Below are 18,476 nucleotides of genomic sequence, written 5' to 3' on the forward strand. Positions count from 1 at the left end.
GTGTATGAAGTAAAAATAAAGTGTGTGGAAAGCACCACTCTAAATCAAAGGTCCAATGAACATAATTTCATGGAAAACTACTACCATGGTCCATGGATCTCCAAGACCAAGAGGCAACACCTCCTCTGAGCTAAAGAGTCCCCATGCTTCAATACAGCCATAAATCATAGGGAAGTTCAACCTACTCCGCTTTGATGGATAAGCAACTCTTCACCATGACTCTCTGTACACAAATCTTATTAAAATTTTGGGTGGTGATTTTTATAGTCTTGTTTTTTTTTTCACGGTACCTTTTATTTTGTTATTGTCTTGAAAAAAAGAGGGAGACGGAGAAAAGAGGAGTCCGAAAATGGAAAAAAGAGGGAGAATGTAAAAGTCACTCCCGTTCCTATATCAAGAGTTTGAGTTTTTTTGTTTTCCTTCCATTACAAGAAAAAGAATATACTTTGAGGGGGATTGGACCAAAAGATCAAACTTTGAGAGGCATTATTGTCATTTTCAGATAGTACCATTTCGAAATAAAGCTAACACGAAAAAGAAAGGTATTAACTTGGCTCATCAATTGTTGAGAAGGCTCATCTATTCACTTCATAGCCAATTCATAGAATTTCGAACTTATGATTGGAGTCATTAACATTATAAATCACTCTATAAAGATCATCTTTGCAAAAAATTGATAAAATTTGAGATCATTTATTCATCAAACTATACAAAAACATATGGCCGAGGTTCTAATCTTATCATCGGAGCGATTTATATTATAAACCACTTTGTAAAGATCAAAACTTCGTTCGTCTGTTTTTGTATAGTTTGATGACAAAATGTTCTCATATTTTATTGATTTTTTTGCAAAAATTATCTTTGTAAAGTGATTTATAATATTAACGATCCAATCAAAAGTTTGAAGTTTTATGAATCGACCACGAAGTCAATTGAGGAGCTTCCTCAACCATTGAGAAGGAGAATGGGTATGTATAGAAAAAAAAAAAAGGGTATTTTTTGGTTTTTTTATTTACCTTAGAATAATTTTGGCTATTGACTTTCAAAAAAATGTATGTTGGATGCCCCAGATTGCATCACATGGCAGCTGCAGAAAAATTTACAAATTTATTTTATCGTTAGAAATTCAACGGTCCAAATCAACTGATCGTTGGAAATCTAACAACTCAGCTTGATGGAAAAATGAGCCATTTGGCTCTGGCTGTGCACATGGGGGGCCCATTCAGTCCATTTTCTGTAGGGTGCAAGCCCAAACACAAGTTGCAAGAGCAGCTGAAAGGAACAAGCCCTTGGCCCAATTACCCTCCATTTTTTGCACTAGAAGACCACCTTTTTTTGGAACCAAGGGCAATTTAACCCAATTTCCCGTTCAATTGGGCAACCGATAGAGTTGGGGGTGGTTCGGATCGGGATCCTGATCAAAAAATGGTAACCTGAATCTTGAACAAATCTCTTTTGGGACGGGATTCTAAAAATCTAAACCGAATCGAAATTTTGTTAAAAGCATTATGAACCTTCTTGAAAAAAAGAGAGAGACAGAGAGATTCTAGGCCCGTATTTCACACGGCAAAAATAGATAGATGAATTTGACAAACACATTATGAACCGTCTATCTATTTTTTACGATTTATGCATTATTGACACGAAGTTTACTGAAAATTCTATTATACAACTGAGGACATATCACTCTTTTTATATCTTTAATAACGTGATTTATTGATCACAAACTATATTATTCTTTTAATTTTTGTTAAAGAGAGAGAGAATGATTGAATCCGAGAAGCAATGGGTTGGATAAGAAAATCTACTAAACCAGGAGCAGCTGGAGTGTGGTCTGGGAGCCCAAATTAGTTTCTTGTAGCTATATATTTTGAGCCCCCAAAGAAAAAGCCCAACCAATTTTCTGTTGGTCGTCTTCTTCTTCTTCCCATTTGTTAATTGTTTTTCTCCACACCTCCATTTTGTATCTCCAGTCGGAGCACTCTCCTACTCAGGTACTTGTCTGCTTTTGATTATATGTTGCGGCTGCTGCTTCCATGTTAAATGTGATGGGTTTATTTTATTCACTATTTATTGTACGAGTGGTGGGTTGGTTCCCAAATCCCAAAGGCCAAATGGGTTTTTATTCTTCAGCTAATTCATTCATGCATGCTGCAGTAATCCAGGGTTTATGAATGCTAAGCAGATGAAAGTAAGTACTTTTTTTTATTTTTCCCTTTATGTGTCTGTATCTGCTAAAACTTAGGAACCGTTCTGGTCAGATATCAGTCTTATCACTTGAAACGTAAATGCCAATACTCTAGGGCTCTTTTGGTGCCTAGGATTGGATTGCATTGCATTGCAGGAAAAGTTGAACTTTCATGGAAATGGTATGGAGATTTAGGTATTGTTTTCTACACAGAGGGCCAACCCAAATCATCAGAGCACTACGCATGTTGCCAATCTGCCACTTTTCATCACCAAAGATGTGTCCAACTAACAAAACCCGGGAAAATTTCCCGAAAGTTTTTGACCGACAAAGAAGTAAACTCAATCATCAAGTTGTGCATTCCACTTTATTGAACTGCCCTTCTGATTTGATTGCACTGAGATTCTTCTTGTGGTGTGCTGGATAACATAATTTTTTTCACAATAAGATTGTGATTGATCACATGGTTGGTGTGATCAAGCACGTGATGCACCAATACAGAACCATTAAATTGGTTATTAGGGAAGTAGAGAGCATGGGGTGTGTTGTAAAATCTCAAACATTTTTGCTGTTGTTGAGGATTTATTGGCGTGGCGAAATGTATACAATGGTCTTTGAGGCTATTGAGCTAATGGGTACTTATGGCTTTACTCCAAACACATTTGCTCGGAACATAATCATTGATGCGTTGTTCAAAATTGGGCATGTGGATTTAGCTATTAAGTTTCTGAAATAGACCTGAAGGCCAAAATTTTTTACTTTTAACATTGCACTGTGTAATTTATGTAATCTCAATGATTTATATCACATTGGAGATGTGTTTGGAATGATGTTGCGATGGGGATATCACCCAAAAGTGGAGACATTTGAGATGATTTTGAGCTGTTTATGCAAAATGGGTAAAATAGTGGAGGCGCATCAAGTTTTGGGTCTATTGATTACTTTGGGTATCGCTGTGTCTGTAACTGTGTGGAGTATGTTGATGAATGGGTTCTGTCGGTTGCAGAGACTTGATGTGGCTGGTAAGTTATTGGAGAAGATGATTGAGACTGGTTCTTCTCCTAGTATTGTAACATACACGACTTTAATCAGGGGATTTTTAAAATCTAATATGGTTAGTGAAGCATTCAATATTCTAAATATTATTGAATCTAAGGGATATGCCCCTGACCTCGTTCTTTGTAATGTGTTAATAGACTCCTTTGCCAAATTGCTGGGAGGTGTGATGATGCCATTGATGTTTTCGTTAGCATGCGATCACGGAACTTGGCTCCTGATTCTTTTACTGTCTCGTCATTATTATCCACCTTGTGTTTGTCTAGGAGGTTTGATATGTTACCCAAGTTGGTTTGTGGACTTGACATAGAAGCTGACTTATTGCTATGTAACTCACTCCTCTGTTATTTCTGTAAAGCCGGGTTTCCGTCTCTTGCTGTAAAGTTTTATAATGATATGCTTGATAAAGGCCTTACCCCAGATAAGTATACTTTTGTTGGATTAGTAGATGGGTTATGCAAGGCAAGAAGAGTTGACGAAGCAGTTGATGCGTATCATGGGATTCTCCAGAGTTTCCCTGGACAGGATGCTTATATTCATACTGTGGTCATGGATGGGCTTATAAAGGTCCGTAAATTTAATGCGGCCATTAAAGTGTTTAGAAAAGTAGTTGAACAGGGCTACACACTTGATGCTGCATCATACACAGTTGCCATTATAGTGCTCTTTATGGGTGGTAGAGCTGGAGAGGCTTGGTCACTCTATCGCCAGATGAAGGAGGTCAGCTTGGCTCTTACTGTACATACATACAATGTAATGGTTTCTGGTTTTGTTAAAGAAAGAGATCTTAATATGGTTAAGAGATGATAGAAGCAAAAGTAGAACTGAGCTCCAACACTTTCTTGAGATTATCAAAATTCCTTTGTAGACCATATCGTTCTAATTCAGTTATTGAACTATGGATTGAGATGAGAAGTTTGGGTTTGATATCTTCCAAGGTAGTGCAAGAATTACTTTCTGATGAAGTTGCCGAAGGCATGAAAGTAGATGATGGCCTCATTGCATTTTCAGACGTTACTTCAGAAACTGATCAATCTGTGGAGACATCTGGCTCTGAAGACGTTTATGATGTGGCTGCTTCAATGGCTTGAAATTTATAGTGGTTAAGATTTGCCTCTTCAATGTCTTCTCTTGGAATTGACAGTTTAAATGGCATTTCATCTAGCATGCTAAAGGTAATTCTTGTATGGCTTTCACTTATTGTTTCAATTATTACTTATTAGGAACACAAAATAGATTTTAACAGAATAATAATCTAACAAATAGAAGAGAAGTTTGTTTGTTTTCATTTTTTTCCGAAAAGGGGAGCTTGTTTGAAAATGTACCATGCCTTGTTTCGTAAACAGATTGCTGAACAAAAAGTTTGTGTGATCAAGCATGTATCATTGCAATTGGAATTTGTGGCGTGATGGTGTTGTGTTGTTCATGCAGTGTTTAAATGAATAAATTTTCTATTTCATTTCCATTATAATTAGAAATTTAGAATCATACATGATATTAATTTCAAATAGCTCTTTAAAGTCTCTATTTTAGATTTGTGTATTTGTGATTTTGGATGACACTGAAATTATTTATGGGTTTGTTTTATTTAGTTGAAAATTAGACCTTTGATTGTAGGGTTTGTGTAACTGTTCTATTTATGTTTAGGTAAAATGGCTGTAATTAGTTTAGTTAATTTGCAGGGTTGTTTAGTTGGACTTTTAATGGACGAATTCCAGTTTTCAGTGCTTTGGCCACCAACACCAGCAGCAGCACCATTTGGTTGTAATGTTTGGAAAACCGAGCACTAGGTTGTGTGTGTTTTTGCAAGAAAAACTGGAACTTTTTTGTTGAGGAAGAATTGATACTGGTTCAAAGATGCGTTTACATTTTTATTTTCAACTTTTTTGTTAGAGATTGCTATGTGAGACTACTATTAACTCAACATTTGTTTTCCTTATGATTTCTAATCTTATAGATTATACCTTGTGATCAAGTACATGATTGGGTAATGGCAAATTTAATGTTTGTTTTCTACCATTTCTTATATTGCTATATTGTTTTAGGTTGTAAATGATAGTTATCAACTATATATGCTTATAATCCATTTAACATTCTTGTGGCAAGGCAGGCTAAATTTTTGGACAAATAAAATCTTTCTTATTTTGTCAATAATTCTTTTGGGAAAATTTTCCTCGTTAATGTATATCTCCTTGCTCTTCATCGAATTAACTGCTGGCCTCTCAGGTTTTCTCCAACTTCTCAATTAGTATGGCTTATGAATATTTGGAAGATCATCTTGAATATTGCTAGAAGAACACCTTATCCATGCCTATTTGGTTCACTTAATGAGTTTTTTATTCTTGATTTTAGCTCATTAGCTTTAAAGACTAAAGCCATGCAATGTTAAGCAACGCTAAGTCATGCGGTGTTTCCTTAGGCCACAAAAGTCATGCAATTTCGAGCAGGTCCTCGCGTATTCATTAATTGCATGATTAATTGCTATGGGTCATAACTACCATTTCAAAAATTAAAATACGATCAAACATTTAGTATTGCATTTTAGTGTTATTTTTTTCAGCTTGTAAGTATAAAGTTTTAAGTTTAAATATCTTCAATGATGAGTTTGATATTAAATTAGTAGGAAACTTCTTTTTACACCCAATTTTTATCGTTGAACACCCTTAAAAAATTCAACTTCTTAATGATCATTGTATCCAACTTTCTATACGTAAAATGACTCAAATACCTAGTTCACTTTCAATTATAATATTAATTTTTTTTAACAAACAATATTATTTATGCTAAAGCTCTAAGGGGGAGTAAGCGAAGTCTCACAATGGGTTAGCAATAATATGATTCAAATTCGCCTTTAGCGAAAATCGAATCTAAAACCACCTCGCTTACCAGTGAAGAGAAATACTACTAGACTATAATAATATTTTATCTAAATCTCTCTTATTATTTTATCATAAAGAATCCAGATATGATGCTAGTCAAGTCACCGTCCACTTTTAGGATACCGTTGAGTTTGGGCAATTGGAACTGAAATTCAAAACCAAAACACGAATCAAATCGGACTACACCGAACTATTCAATTCTTACACCCTAATTGGATGTTAGGGTGTAATTGATTATTTGGTCAAGTCTATACATTTAGTAAGTACTGTAAATAGTATCCCTTGGGAAATAACATTGTAAATAGTATCATTTTTGTCCCTAAAACTGCGGGCACAGATGGAATGGCATGACTATGAGTATCATTGAGAAAGAGGAAGATGCTAAAATTTTCAGTCTTAGAGGGATGCCGTTACCGTAAGATATTCAGTCATGAAGAGTGGTTGTGACTAAGTGCTTATTAGTCCTCATAAGGTACGACGTTGTCTGCTGTTAGCACATCCAACTTGTCTGTAGCTGCATCTATCTCAAAATTATTCACGCCATCGATTTGCTTCGGCACGTCGCTTACTTTTAGCCTACAAGTATTGCAAGAACAGATGAAATTCAACTTGAGAGCAATGAAATAAAGTTTTGGTGATCGTAAAATACGAATTTATCAAATACATGTCAACAATTCTTTATATGGTAAACATAATATATTACTCCGGTTGAGAGAGGATTCTTGAGGACGAAAACACAACACCCTGAAAGGAAATAATACAAAATCCAATATCATCAGGAAAAATTGAAAGTAACTTAAATTGCAAAGGGAAAAATTAACGAAACTATAGTCGTCTTGTGTTTAATGTTGGTGAATCGGGCAACCAGATAGCCAGCGATTCCATTTTGTTAATGTACGTGTTTGAAAGTGACATGGTTTCCCCCCTTCTTTTTCTTTTGTAGCCTGGTTGCGCTTTCTCTTGCTCCCTAATCCTTCATGGACTTCTGTCCTGTGAGACATTAAACAAGCAGCTGGAGAAACAGACCTATAATCTCAAATTCAGCAGTGAAGCCAGGATTCCAACGCTGGCTTGGCTAAACTTGTATGCTATACGAAAGGAAAGCTTATCGAAATTTTGGTGGAGTTTTGAGTGTTCCTTAGATATCCGAGTTTTCGAAACCCTATGAAAATTTTGACAGAAAGAACTAGATAAGGTGAGTGGTATTAGAATGATATCTGGCAGCTTGACCCTGCCTTCCTTTCCAAGTAACTACCGTTTTATTCTCTTTTCATTTTTCAGTCTCTCTTTAGATCTCGTTTGATAGCAGTTTTTAGATTTTGATGAAGTTCTGAAAGCTCGTTTGATTTATTTCTCTCTTATTAAATAGTATATATGCGAGGAGCCAAGAGCATCTCGGATGAGCAAGTAAAGCTACAGAAACCATCTCCCCACCAATCGATATTCTTCTCTCCCAACCCGTCCTCCCTGAATCGATCGGGATCATTACAAAGGTCTATATTCTGCACGAACTTGGTATGAAACAAGAGAGACCAGGAAAACGGTATGGTTGTGCATCTGATTTAGATTAATAAGAAACAAGAGAGAGTAGTTGGGAGGAGAAGAGAGAACTTTTGATGTCATCAAAAAGTTGAAGCAACTTCTCAATTTGTCTCGGTGGTTTGCAAATTACAAATTTCCACAAATATTGATCACAATTTCATAAAGGAGTAATGCAGACAAAGATGAAACCGAATACAAAATCTCGAGTACAGGGTAAGCACTCTTAATTGCTTTAGCTATAAACATTATTTACATGTTTAGTTTATTTTCATCCTTAATAAGACATAATTCAAAAAATATAGACCCTACTAAAACCATAAACAATTTCATATACTTTCTGCAACGATTCATAGAAAATTTTAAGAAGGCATGATTCTCATTAATACTAGCTAAAACAAAAATATGAGTTTGACAGGAAAACAAAACATGAGTAGTCTTAAAAGACAAGAATATTACAAGACACACAAAAGAAAGATCAATTGCTGGTTGTGATCTCCCAGTAAGTGTAGGACCCTTCGCTTTCGAGCTTGAGGGTCATCCTACTCTGAGAAGCTAATACCGTCTAAGCCTTCATAAAAAGTAAAAAAAATGAAATATTGCTGGTTGTGAATGCGATGCCATCTAATACATGGGCATGTACTGTTAGTACACATGACTCCAGTTTGAGCTCTGCTGATCCTGGTCTTCAAACACTTGCCACATTGAGTCCATCTTTTCCATCGGCTCCCTGCCCGTCGCCGTCTGCCACGTCTGCTCCGTCTGGCCCTTTTGCGTCGTCATTTGATGTATATGCCTAGCATTGCCACCACCACTGCTCTTTTTCCTTTCTCTTCTGTCATTGCTTATTTTGTTATCTTTTCTATGATTGACGACATCAATCTCATGTTTTCTATCATGCTTTCCCTGGTTTCCATCATCATCGGTCACAGTACCGTTGTTACCAACTCGTCTTTTACTTCTACTTCTGCTAAGCACTTGGTTAACTCCATGCTCCTCAACATGTTTTCCTTTGTTTCCGTCATCACCAATCAGAACACCATCGTCGCCACCCCTCCTTTTAGTCCTACTTCTGCTAGTTCTGTGGCTAATTTCGCGGTCCTTGTCACGTTTGCCTTTCTTCCCATCGTCAGCAATCACACTAGCATCGTTGCCACACTGCCTTTTAGTTCTACTTCTATGCACTAGGCTAACTTCAGGTTCCTCGTCAGATTCCTCCAACTCTTGCGACATCTTGTGCATCCGCTCCGTTTGCTCCGTTTGTTCCGTCTTCCCCACTCGACCTATATGACGCATTCGTTGCACATCCCTATCATCGCCACCACCCTGTCTTTCGCTTCTACTTCTTCGCAGCGGCGCTCGATTAATTTCATGTCCACCAACATGTTCGCTTTCGTTTTCATCGTCGTCACCAATCACAACACCATTGTTGCTACCACCCCATCTTTCAGTTCTACTTCTTACAAGCACCGGTTTAATTTTGTTAGCATTAGCGGTGCAACCCATTATTTGTTTACATATTCTTCTACTAAGCCATCCTAACAACCCACCACCTCCTTTTCTGCCACCACTTTTACTAGTCTCACCACCACCCATGATCTTGAGTTCGTTGTTGAGTTCGACTTGACTGTTTGTTGAATCCTTTTGATTCCATAGCTCTATCGTCTTGACTTGGTGTAAAGTTTTAAGCTCCGCGACGAGTTTCTGTGGATCGAAGTCGTCCGTCACGCCCAGAACCAACTTCCCTACCTCTCTGAATGGATATTTGTTAAGCACGCCATCAGAATTCACCACTTTCAGCAGCTTCTTCCAACATCCCATGCATGAACAACCACTAGTAAACTCCACCTTGAAACCAACATACTGAAGCTTCTGGTGATACTGAAGCGTCTGGCGATTACTACTCATGCTTTTTTCTGTGTGAGAGAGAGAAGAGGTCAGTGAATACAAGCGTCTGAAGATTTAACGACTGTATGCAATTGCATGCATCTCAAACGCATGCATGTTTATATAGTAACAAAATAAATCTACTTGAAGCAGGAATCCCAGCTAAAAGAGAAAACAAAACACCTTGAAAAGGGAAACGTACGTCAAGTCTCAATTCATCAGGAGAAACTTAAAAGCACCATAAAGTTCTAATAAAAAGGGAAACATAGATCCTAGTTCATCCCATTTATAAAAAAAAAAAAAAAAAAAAAAAAAACCAACACAGTAAGAATAACTTTGTATCGTAGGATTTACATGACACAAGTATATTGTCATAATGGTATCTTGTGTTAATAACACGACTATTTGTGGAAGTGTTTCTTCACATGACATTGTAGTATTGGCACAAGACGCCACTGTGGTAGTGTACTTGATCCATGCAAGTCACTTTCCTAGCATTAATAAAGAAAATTTATGATACAAGAGATTCCAAACTACCTACGAAAAGAGAATCAAAACACAAGTCCAAAAAAACTAACACGCCACCTTAACCAACTAACATAACCAGTGTCTCTTGGAATTAAAATCATCATAATGCTTAAGAGAACCAAAGGCCTGCCCAAAAAGTGTACTTACATGTCACTACCAGCTTGACATCTTCAGTCCAACAGTATAAAAGTAATGTGTGAATTTTTATCTATATGACATTATATTATTGAAACAGAACGTTACTTAAGAATGAACATATATCGTCCATTCAAGTTGCTTAAAAATTGAAACATTGGGTCTTGGTTATAAATGGCCGGTCTATTTGAAAGCGGGCTTAAAATATAAGATCAAAAACCCAGAAATCGGAGAAGTCGAATCCGAACCAATCCCATTCCGTTGGCGGTTGGATGGTTTAATCGTAAAACTTGGAATAAAACACTCTTCAGGTACAATCTTTAATCTTGGGGTTGTCTGCTGTACACTCTTCATGTACAATCTTTAACCTGGAAAAAGGTTTTTCTGAGTTCAATTGAGCTTTTGATTATGTAGGAAATTTGTTTTAGGTCAATAAATAATTTCATATTTCGTCGTAGGAACGTTAATGTATACTTTCTTTTTCCCTTGTCTTTGGGAGATTGGGAGACTGGGACAGTTTGATACTTATGAATGCTCTCTGCCGCGGATGCTTACTGTTTTCGTTCATTGCTCTCGTGTTTACGTGCATAACTTTGTGTTCTTTCATCTTATAGACACCAACATGTCGTCCTATGAGAACGTCGTTGGTGGGAAGCTGAATATGAAGGGAAAGGCTCTGGATGTGAAAGCCGCTGCTGGAACGAAGAAGAAAAAGAAACGTAATTTGAACCTTGATTTCCGTCTTTAGGGTCTTCTGAATTCCACTTGCTCCTCTAAACGTTCGTGCGGCCATCTCAATGTCATTACTTGGCTCAAAGTAAACTGCTTTCGGGTAGCCCGTCTCTCGAGAATGACCATTTTGTCAACTAAGCGATTCATAAAAATGAAGATTCTTAAGAGAGAAGTGAAACTGTCCACGGAAACGAAAACTCGAAATGATACAAATACCTTATTGTTTAACTACACAAATAAGGAATGGCATTTAGTCTCTTATTCTGGGTAAAAACCCCAAGGATATGACAGGATTATAATCACTGAAACTATAGCTACACATTCCAACTAGAGCAAGTGCCACATGAGCAAGGCCAGAGTGGCATAAAAAACCCTAACACTGTCGTTCTTCGTGCACAACAAAAACAAATCCACGGACCTTTCGATTTATAATAGCCACTCGAATAACCTTAAACTCTTTGTTTTGAGATGTTCAATCACCGGGTTTCATCCTCAAGAGCACGGAAACCACTTGTGAGGTCCTCGTGTAGCTTCTTAAATTTTGCCACAAGAGCTTCTTCCCCCTCAGCCGGATCCTCAAACTTTTGAGACCTGCATGTAACAGGTAAGAGGTTTAAGACCAATAAGATTTGAAACGTTTCCTGTTGTTCAGCATTATGAAATTACTTACACTAGGCGGTAAAAGAGATCTCCCAAACGGTGCTTGATTAGGCTGTAACTTATCTTTTGACCATCCATGCCAGCAGCTCTCTCTACAGCCTGCATATTGAGCACCACATAAAATCAGTAAAGGGCCGACGACCATTGCTGATTCAATTAGCCACTCCAAGGTGAACTCAGAAGTTATAAATGTATGACAGAAAGCTTAGTTGCGGTAAAAAGTTGAAAACAAATTTTTTTATCAACCTAGAGACAAATTCTTTAGACATCCCAAAGATATTGCTAACGCAGAAATGGTAGGTCATAACAGGAAAGGTAAATAAATGGCAAATAGTTCACCTGATTGGCCAGATTAAAGTAATGGATGATATTCCGCATCATCCAGACGGACTTGTAGAATGGGCAGAACTTGTCATATCTGTCCACCCACGAAAAACATGTAACAGATGAGTAAGCTTACCAGGCCCAACCAAAAACTAAACGGAACATATGAATAATTAAAACAGATATAGTTCAAAGAGAGGATTATAGAGCTGGAACTCACGGAGTAAATGCGTTCTGTGCAAGATAATCCTCCCTCAAGAGCTTTGCAGTCTCTAAGGTGATCTTATCTCCTTCAGCCAAAGCATCCTTTCCAACAAGCTGATTTAACCACAGATATCAGTTTAGGACTATCCAACCATCCATATATCAGCTAAACCTTGGAGATCTTTCAAACCAAATATCGATCTGATATTACAAAGCCTAAAATGTCCCCCTACTCTTGAAATTTACACGTTTTATAGGACTTATCATACTAACAAATGAAATGGTTTCTGTTTTTGGGATTGGAGAACCTAATCCATATAACAAGAAATAAAGACGTACTTGGACAATTTCATTGAGATCATCTTCTCGCTGCAAAACCTCACGTGCCTTTGTCCTGATGTTGATAAAATCAGGATCAAATTGATCATAGAAAGACTCTAATGCCTGTGACCAACAAAAAGGAATGAACAATTAATACCGCTCAATTAATGATACCAGCAAGAAAAGGCCAACAAGAAAAGGGGTAACAGTCTATGAACATACTGTTGAGTACTTTGAGTAGGAAATAAGCCAGTTCACAGAGGGGAAATGCTTCCTCTGAGCAAGTTTTTTATCCAGACCCCAGAAAACCTGGAAAAAAGATAAACTCCCATTGGTGAGAATCATAGAAGGCATCAACACGAAGTCTCTTATTTGGAATGTCATGCATAAAAATGAGATTGCAAATTATACCTGAACAATGCTAAGTGTTGCAGATGTCACAGGGTCTGAGAAATCTCCTCCTGGAGGAGAAACAGCACCAACAATTGTCACACTGCCATTACGCTCTGGCCCACCAAGACATTTTACTTTACCCGCCCGTTCGTAAAATGATGCTAAACGTGCTGCCAAATAAGCAGGGTATCCACTATCTGCAGGCATTTCAGCCTGTATATAAAAGCAAGAGAAATGCCATTAAAGGGATGAATGTTATATTTCATTTATGAAAAAAGAAAAAAGCAAAACTTCCAAAGTAGTTTGTGATTAAAATATGCCATGTGTGTTAAAAAGTGAGAGTCCAAACCAATAAAAACGCATCCTGCATAAAAATAAATTATAAGAGAGAATTACCAGCCGCCCAGAAATCTCACGCAATGCCTCGGCCCATCGAGATGTTGAATCTGCCATCATGCTGACATTGTAGCCCATATCTCTGAAGTATTCAGCAATAGTGATTCCTGAAAATTTCAAAGACAAAAGGTAAAGAATATGAACACACTTCCCAAAATAATATTTGACTCAGTTCACCACACAAGACCAGTAACATCAGCAAGGAAGTTACCCAAATATAAGTAAACTTTCCAGAAAAATTCAATGGAAGAGTCCAATTCCTATTTGAGCCATAGCTATGTCTATACTTTTCCAGGCATATGTAATGGACCATCAAAGGTGGTGAAGTGGACTATAAAAATAGCATATCATCCTCTTGCACCCGAAAGTTTTTAATAGATCGGTGAAACCTTAGTGAGACATAGCTTAAAAGGTTTACCAGTGTAGATTGAAGCTTCACGAGCAGCCACAGGCATGTTAGAAGTGTTGGCCACAAGTGTTGTGCGCTTCATGACAGATTCTTCACGACCATCGGGCAAAGTCATTGTCAGTTGAGGGAAATCCATAAGCACCTGGATCATTGATTAGTTTCAATTGATCAAATCCAAGACACTCAAAAAGCGTAACAAATGATCTGATTATAGAATACATACCTCTGCCATTTCATTTCCACGTTCTCCACAACCAACATAAACCACAGTGTCTGAGTTCGAGTACTGCAGACACGAAAAACATCTACTATGAGTTCCAGTGTATAAATAACTATAGGAAGTCTTTAATAAATAATGACATGTTTTTACCTTTGAAAGAGCTTGACTAATAACTGTTTTTCCACAACCAAAAGCCCCAGGAATGGCACAAGTCCCACCAAGAACAGAGGGAAAAAGGGCATCAAGAACGCGCTGATAAAAAAAATGGTCAGGAACCAGTAATCCCAAAAGATAGAAGAATCTATAAAGCAAAAATATAATCTACCTGCCCAGTGAGTAGAGGGGTATCAGCAGCAAGCTTTGATGCAACAGGCCTAGGTGTACGTACAGGCCAAGTCTGCAATTATGTAAAACAACTTAAATACAGTTTACAATAATGATCATAGTGGCAAGCATGAATACTCTGAAAGCTCAAACCAAAGAGCAAACTATACAGACCTGAAGCATAGTAAATTTCTTTTTTTGTCCTTGAAACTCAAGCTCTAATACAGTATCCTGCAAATGCATACAGGAAGAGTCAACTCACACCGTTCAAGAAAATCCATTCATGACTCAAGTAGTGCTTGCTCTATAAAGACAAACCTGTATCATGCATATAAATGCAAATGTATAAACATACTCATAACTTACTAAAGAAACCACGTTCATAGAATTATAGTAAATTTTAGTTACAATGATGACCAGAGAAATGGATACCAAATAGTAAATTAAAAGTCATAATCAAACCTTCAATGAATATTGACCAGGTGGTGCGACATAAGTAACTTTTCCCATAGCATCAGGAGGAAGTGCAACTCGGTGCTCCATCAGACTATTTTCGAAGACAGTCTGCAATGCAAAAGATACACATGCCCAAACTAAGATGCAACTTAACGAAAATGATCATACTTGAGTAGTACAATATATTTCAGAAATTTTTTCACAAACCAAGAGTTCAATGCTACAGAACTTACAGCATACAAGTCTCCACCGGTAAGATGATCACCTTCACCTGCCACCCACAGTTTAAAATTTTCAAAATCAAGCCATAATAAAAACAATTTTTTCTTTCTGATAAATAGCTATACATCAATTTGATTTAGGTTACCTATTTTTTTTGGCTGAAACTCCCAAAGTATATCTTTGTCAAGAGCTGGGACAGATACACCACGTGGGATATAGACATCACCAGATATCTTAGCAATAGTTTTCAAGGGCCTCTGTCATGATATAAAAATAATAAATCATTAAAAAAAAAAAAGAGAGAGAATAAGAAAAGAAGCGAGTAAGCATAGAAAATTGCTCCAATCTAAGATAATTTTCTCAAAACTTTTGAGGTTTTGTGTTGATTAAATATAATACGAAGTACAAATGGAATTAGATTAGTTCGTAAAACAATATAGAAAAAGGGATAGCTGCAAAGTAATATAAACAAACCTGGATTCCATCAAAAATATTTCCCAATATCCCAGGTCCCAACTCCACTGATAAAGGCTGAAACACCAACATAAAAAAATATTAGCTGATGCAGTTGAAACAACAGAAAAAACAAGAGGGTAAAACAAGACGTCAAACCCACCTTGCGAGTACGTAGAACCGGATCGTTCACCATCAACCCAGCTGTTTCCTCATAAACTGAAATGGACAGAAAAACTTATGGTTATACCAAATCCAAACGTAAATTAGCTGATTATTTACTTCTCTGAAATGAGGGAAGCCAAATATGAATAGATATGACTGCAAAAAAAAAAAAAAAAAAAAAAAAGAACAAGAAATAACAAATAACCTTGTATTGTGGCAGAATCTCCTTCTAACCGAATAATTTCACCGATCAAATTATCATGTCCAACACGAACTAGTTCATACATAGCAGCTCCAGCCATGCCATCGGCAACCACGACTGGTCCAGAGACCTATCAATTATATATTTTCCACATCCAATTAGCCACCAATACGCATACACAAAAAAAAAAACTTTTGACCAAACCTTTTTTGTACATGAATCATATCGACAAACCCAAAAAAGCGAAGATTGATGTGATTTGCAATTAAAGCAGCTGAAAAGTACTCAAATTTTGCTGCTCCAGCAACAAAGATCACTGAACAAATTAAACTTTAGCATTTTTTTTCCCCACCAATTAATCAATCACTCAATTTTGGGGCAATGCAAATCATATCAGCAAAATTCATCGATCAAGTAAACATATTGATCACAGTAACACATAAATTCCACTACTTGAATCAATTAAACCCAACTAAATGTTTTCAATTAACCATCAAATCTGAATAATCACAAAATTCACAGAAACAGGGCACTGATCCAATCACTTCAAAATTCAATCAGCAACAACACAAACAAAACAGATCGAATTTAATATCGAATTGGATGAATCTGATCCATTCAAATCGAGTGTGGAAGTGGAACGAACCTTGCGGACGTAGCCATACTCGCTCTCCTTCTCGGAGTCCTCAAATGTGGTCAATCGGGCACCGTACACCGCCGGCATTTTGGGCGCGGATCGGGTGGATATTTCGAGATCTGAGTCTCAAAGATCGACCAAAACCTTAGGGTTCCGACCGAATTGCAGAGAAGGTTGAGAGAGAGAGAGCAGGAAGATAGAGAGGGAAAGCTTTCAGATGACACGGACTGTTATTATGCGATTGGTATAATTGGCAGAGAGAGCAACGAGTGGGATCCGCTGCGGGCGATTGTATTATATTTAGCGGCATGTGGCTGGTAGAATCCGACACGTAATGGGGATCCTACGATTCGAAGGATAACTGATGACCTGGCGAAAGTTGGTTGAGTGGTGTGTTCAAGAATAACCAACGGTGCTTTGCCACGTGCCTGGTGAGTGATGCTTCGGCGAAAGTTGTTTCGGTTGGTTTTTTTCGGGTTTTTTTTTTTTTTTTTTTTTTTTTTTGGATGTGTACTGTCGCTGGACTCTTACCATATCTTTGCCTGACCAGTATTAACTCTACATGTTCCATGCGTTTGTTTTTACTTGGGTTAATACGTGCAATATGAGCCAGATAAATTTAAAATGAGTGCTGCTAGGCTCATCCTTTTTTTCTTAATTTTCTACACGCTTTATTATCACACCTCCTATGAAAAGTAAAGCAGATAATTGACATTTAGTATTACGGTCTAATGGTATTTCAAATTTTGTTCACTGGCCATATCGCCAACCCGATTGCCACTTCCTTGCCTTTTCTTGGTGGGCTGATTAGGGTAGGTTGTGACCAATTAAAATGAATTTAAGTTAAGTCATTTATTTGTTATGTCAAAATGTGAGATGGACAAGACTGGACATAATGATGAGTTATGAATCCACAATAGAATGATTACCTAACCTATCCTCGTACATAGTTTACAAGCTTTGTTTTACATGTCCTTATCAATCGAATAATATTCCTAAAACTCAACTTCACCCAGCTCATCAAAGAGGGCCTAAAAGCATCCCCATTTCTTCCCAGATCTTTGTTGTCTTTCCTTATCCTTTCTAAGATCCCAAATTAAAAATCACCTCCCCTTCCAAATCCCGTAACCCAAACTTTATGCCATTTTCCAAATTCACACATTCGCGACCAAACGCCCCAAAAGTCTCATCGATTTAAATTCCTTCACCATTTCGTTTTTCTATTTTTCAAAAAATAAATATTAAAAGTTGTAAATGATTTTCTCTACTAATTAATAAAACATTCATTGTCAATCTAAATTCTATGAAATTACCAGTTTAACCCTCTAATTAAAACAAAACATGAATAAGAAATATAGGGTAGAAATGTAATTTCACACAACCAAATTTTACTTTTTTTTTTCAAAACCTTACTTACATGTAATCCTAACATATCTCTAATTAAAAATTAAAGTTAAAATTTAAAAAAAAAATTTCACACTCTCACATTCTCTATCACTCTCTTCCTCTCTACTTCTATTTCAAAAACAAAAATAAAAAATTTTCTCACGCACTTTATGTGTGCTCATATGCTAGTATATATGAATAAACTAGACGAAAAGATTGTCTATGGATACAGATTGATTTGTTTTTAATTTTTATTATTTTTGCTTAGGTTTTAGATGTCATTTTACAAGAGGATAAATATATCATTAAAATTTTCATTCAAAAAGGTGGGCGGTGAAATAAGTGCGTGGGTTTATCGCCACATTTTTGTAAATTTGTACAATATGTCGTTGTATTAAATGCATAAACAATTAAACTGGGGTTCCTTAAATTTTGACATATAAATCTCGTCCAATATAATATATTGGTGTATTATAGAATTTTTTTAGTAATATTTTATTTACATCCAAGTTCTCCTTATTTCATTTTGTTTGATAGACCAAATGGTAACACAAAAACATAACTGAATTGAAAGGAGAAAACATTTATTTTCTCCTCATTTGTCCTATTTTTTATTTTATCAATTATCATTCATTGCACTTGAATTTAAAGCGCTCTTCTAATAATGTCAAAGATAAATATTGTTAGATCAAATGATTATGTGTTCTCTTTATTATAAGAAAATATACACTATGTTTGGATGAAAAATATAAGATTACTA

At 36.6% G+C, this 18,476-nt stretch overlaps 1 protein-coding gene and 1 pseudogene across 1 annotated transcript; one reads left to right on the forward strand and one right to left on the reverse strand.

The window, feature by feature from the left end:
- The first annotated feature begins 1,842 nt into the window (after nt 1-1,842).
- Nucleotides 1,843-5,183, forward strand: LOC103937155 (annotated as a pseudogene).
- Nucleotides 5,184-11,131: 5,948 nt separating this feature from the next.
- LOC103937154 (V-type proton ATPase catalytic subunit A) lies at nt 11,132-16,540 on the reverse strand. The gene is made up of 20 exons (XM_009347066.3): nt 16,340-16,540; nt 15,697-15,823; nt 15,490-15,545; nt 15,348-15,404; nt 15,019-15,130; nt 14,885-14,922; nt 14,658-14,759; nt 14,370-14,426; nt 14,197-14,268; nt 14,022-14,123; nt 13,875-13,937; nt 13,661-13,793; nt 13,243-13,349; nt 12,865-13,059; nt 12,676-12,762; nt 12,472-12,576; nt 12,149-12,246; nt 11,944-12,022; nt 11,615-11,703; nt 11,132-11,535 (listed from the first exon to the last, which is right to left on the reverse strand). Exons 1-20 carry the CDS (start codon nt 16,415-16,417, stop codon nt 11,421-11,423), a joined length of 1,872 nt encoding a protein of 623 aa, XP_009345341.1. The 5' UTR covers nt 16,418-16,540; the 3' UTR covers nt 11,132-11,420.
- Nucleotides 16,541-18,476: the final 1,936 nt, after the last annotated feature.

This window comes from the organism of the source record quoted next, unplaced genomic scaffold (genome assembly GCF_019419815.1).
Source record: "Pyrus x bretschneideri cultivar Hongxiangsu unplaced genomic scaffold, Pyrus_bretschneideri_v1 Contig37, whole genome shotgun sequence".
NCBI lineage: Eukaryota > Viridiplantae > Streptophyta > Magnoliopsida > Rosales > Rosaceae > Pyrus > Pyrus x bretschneideri.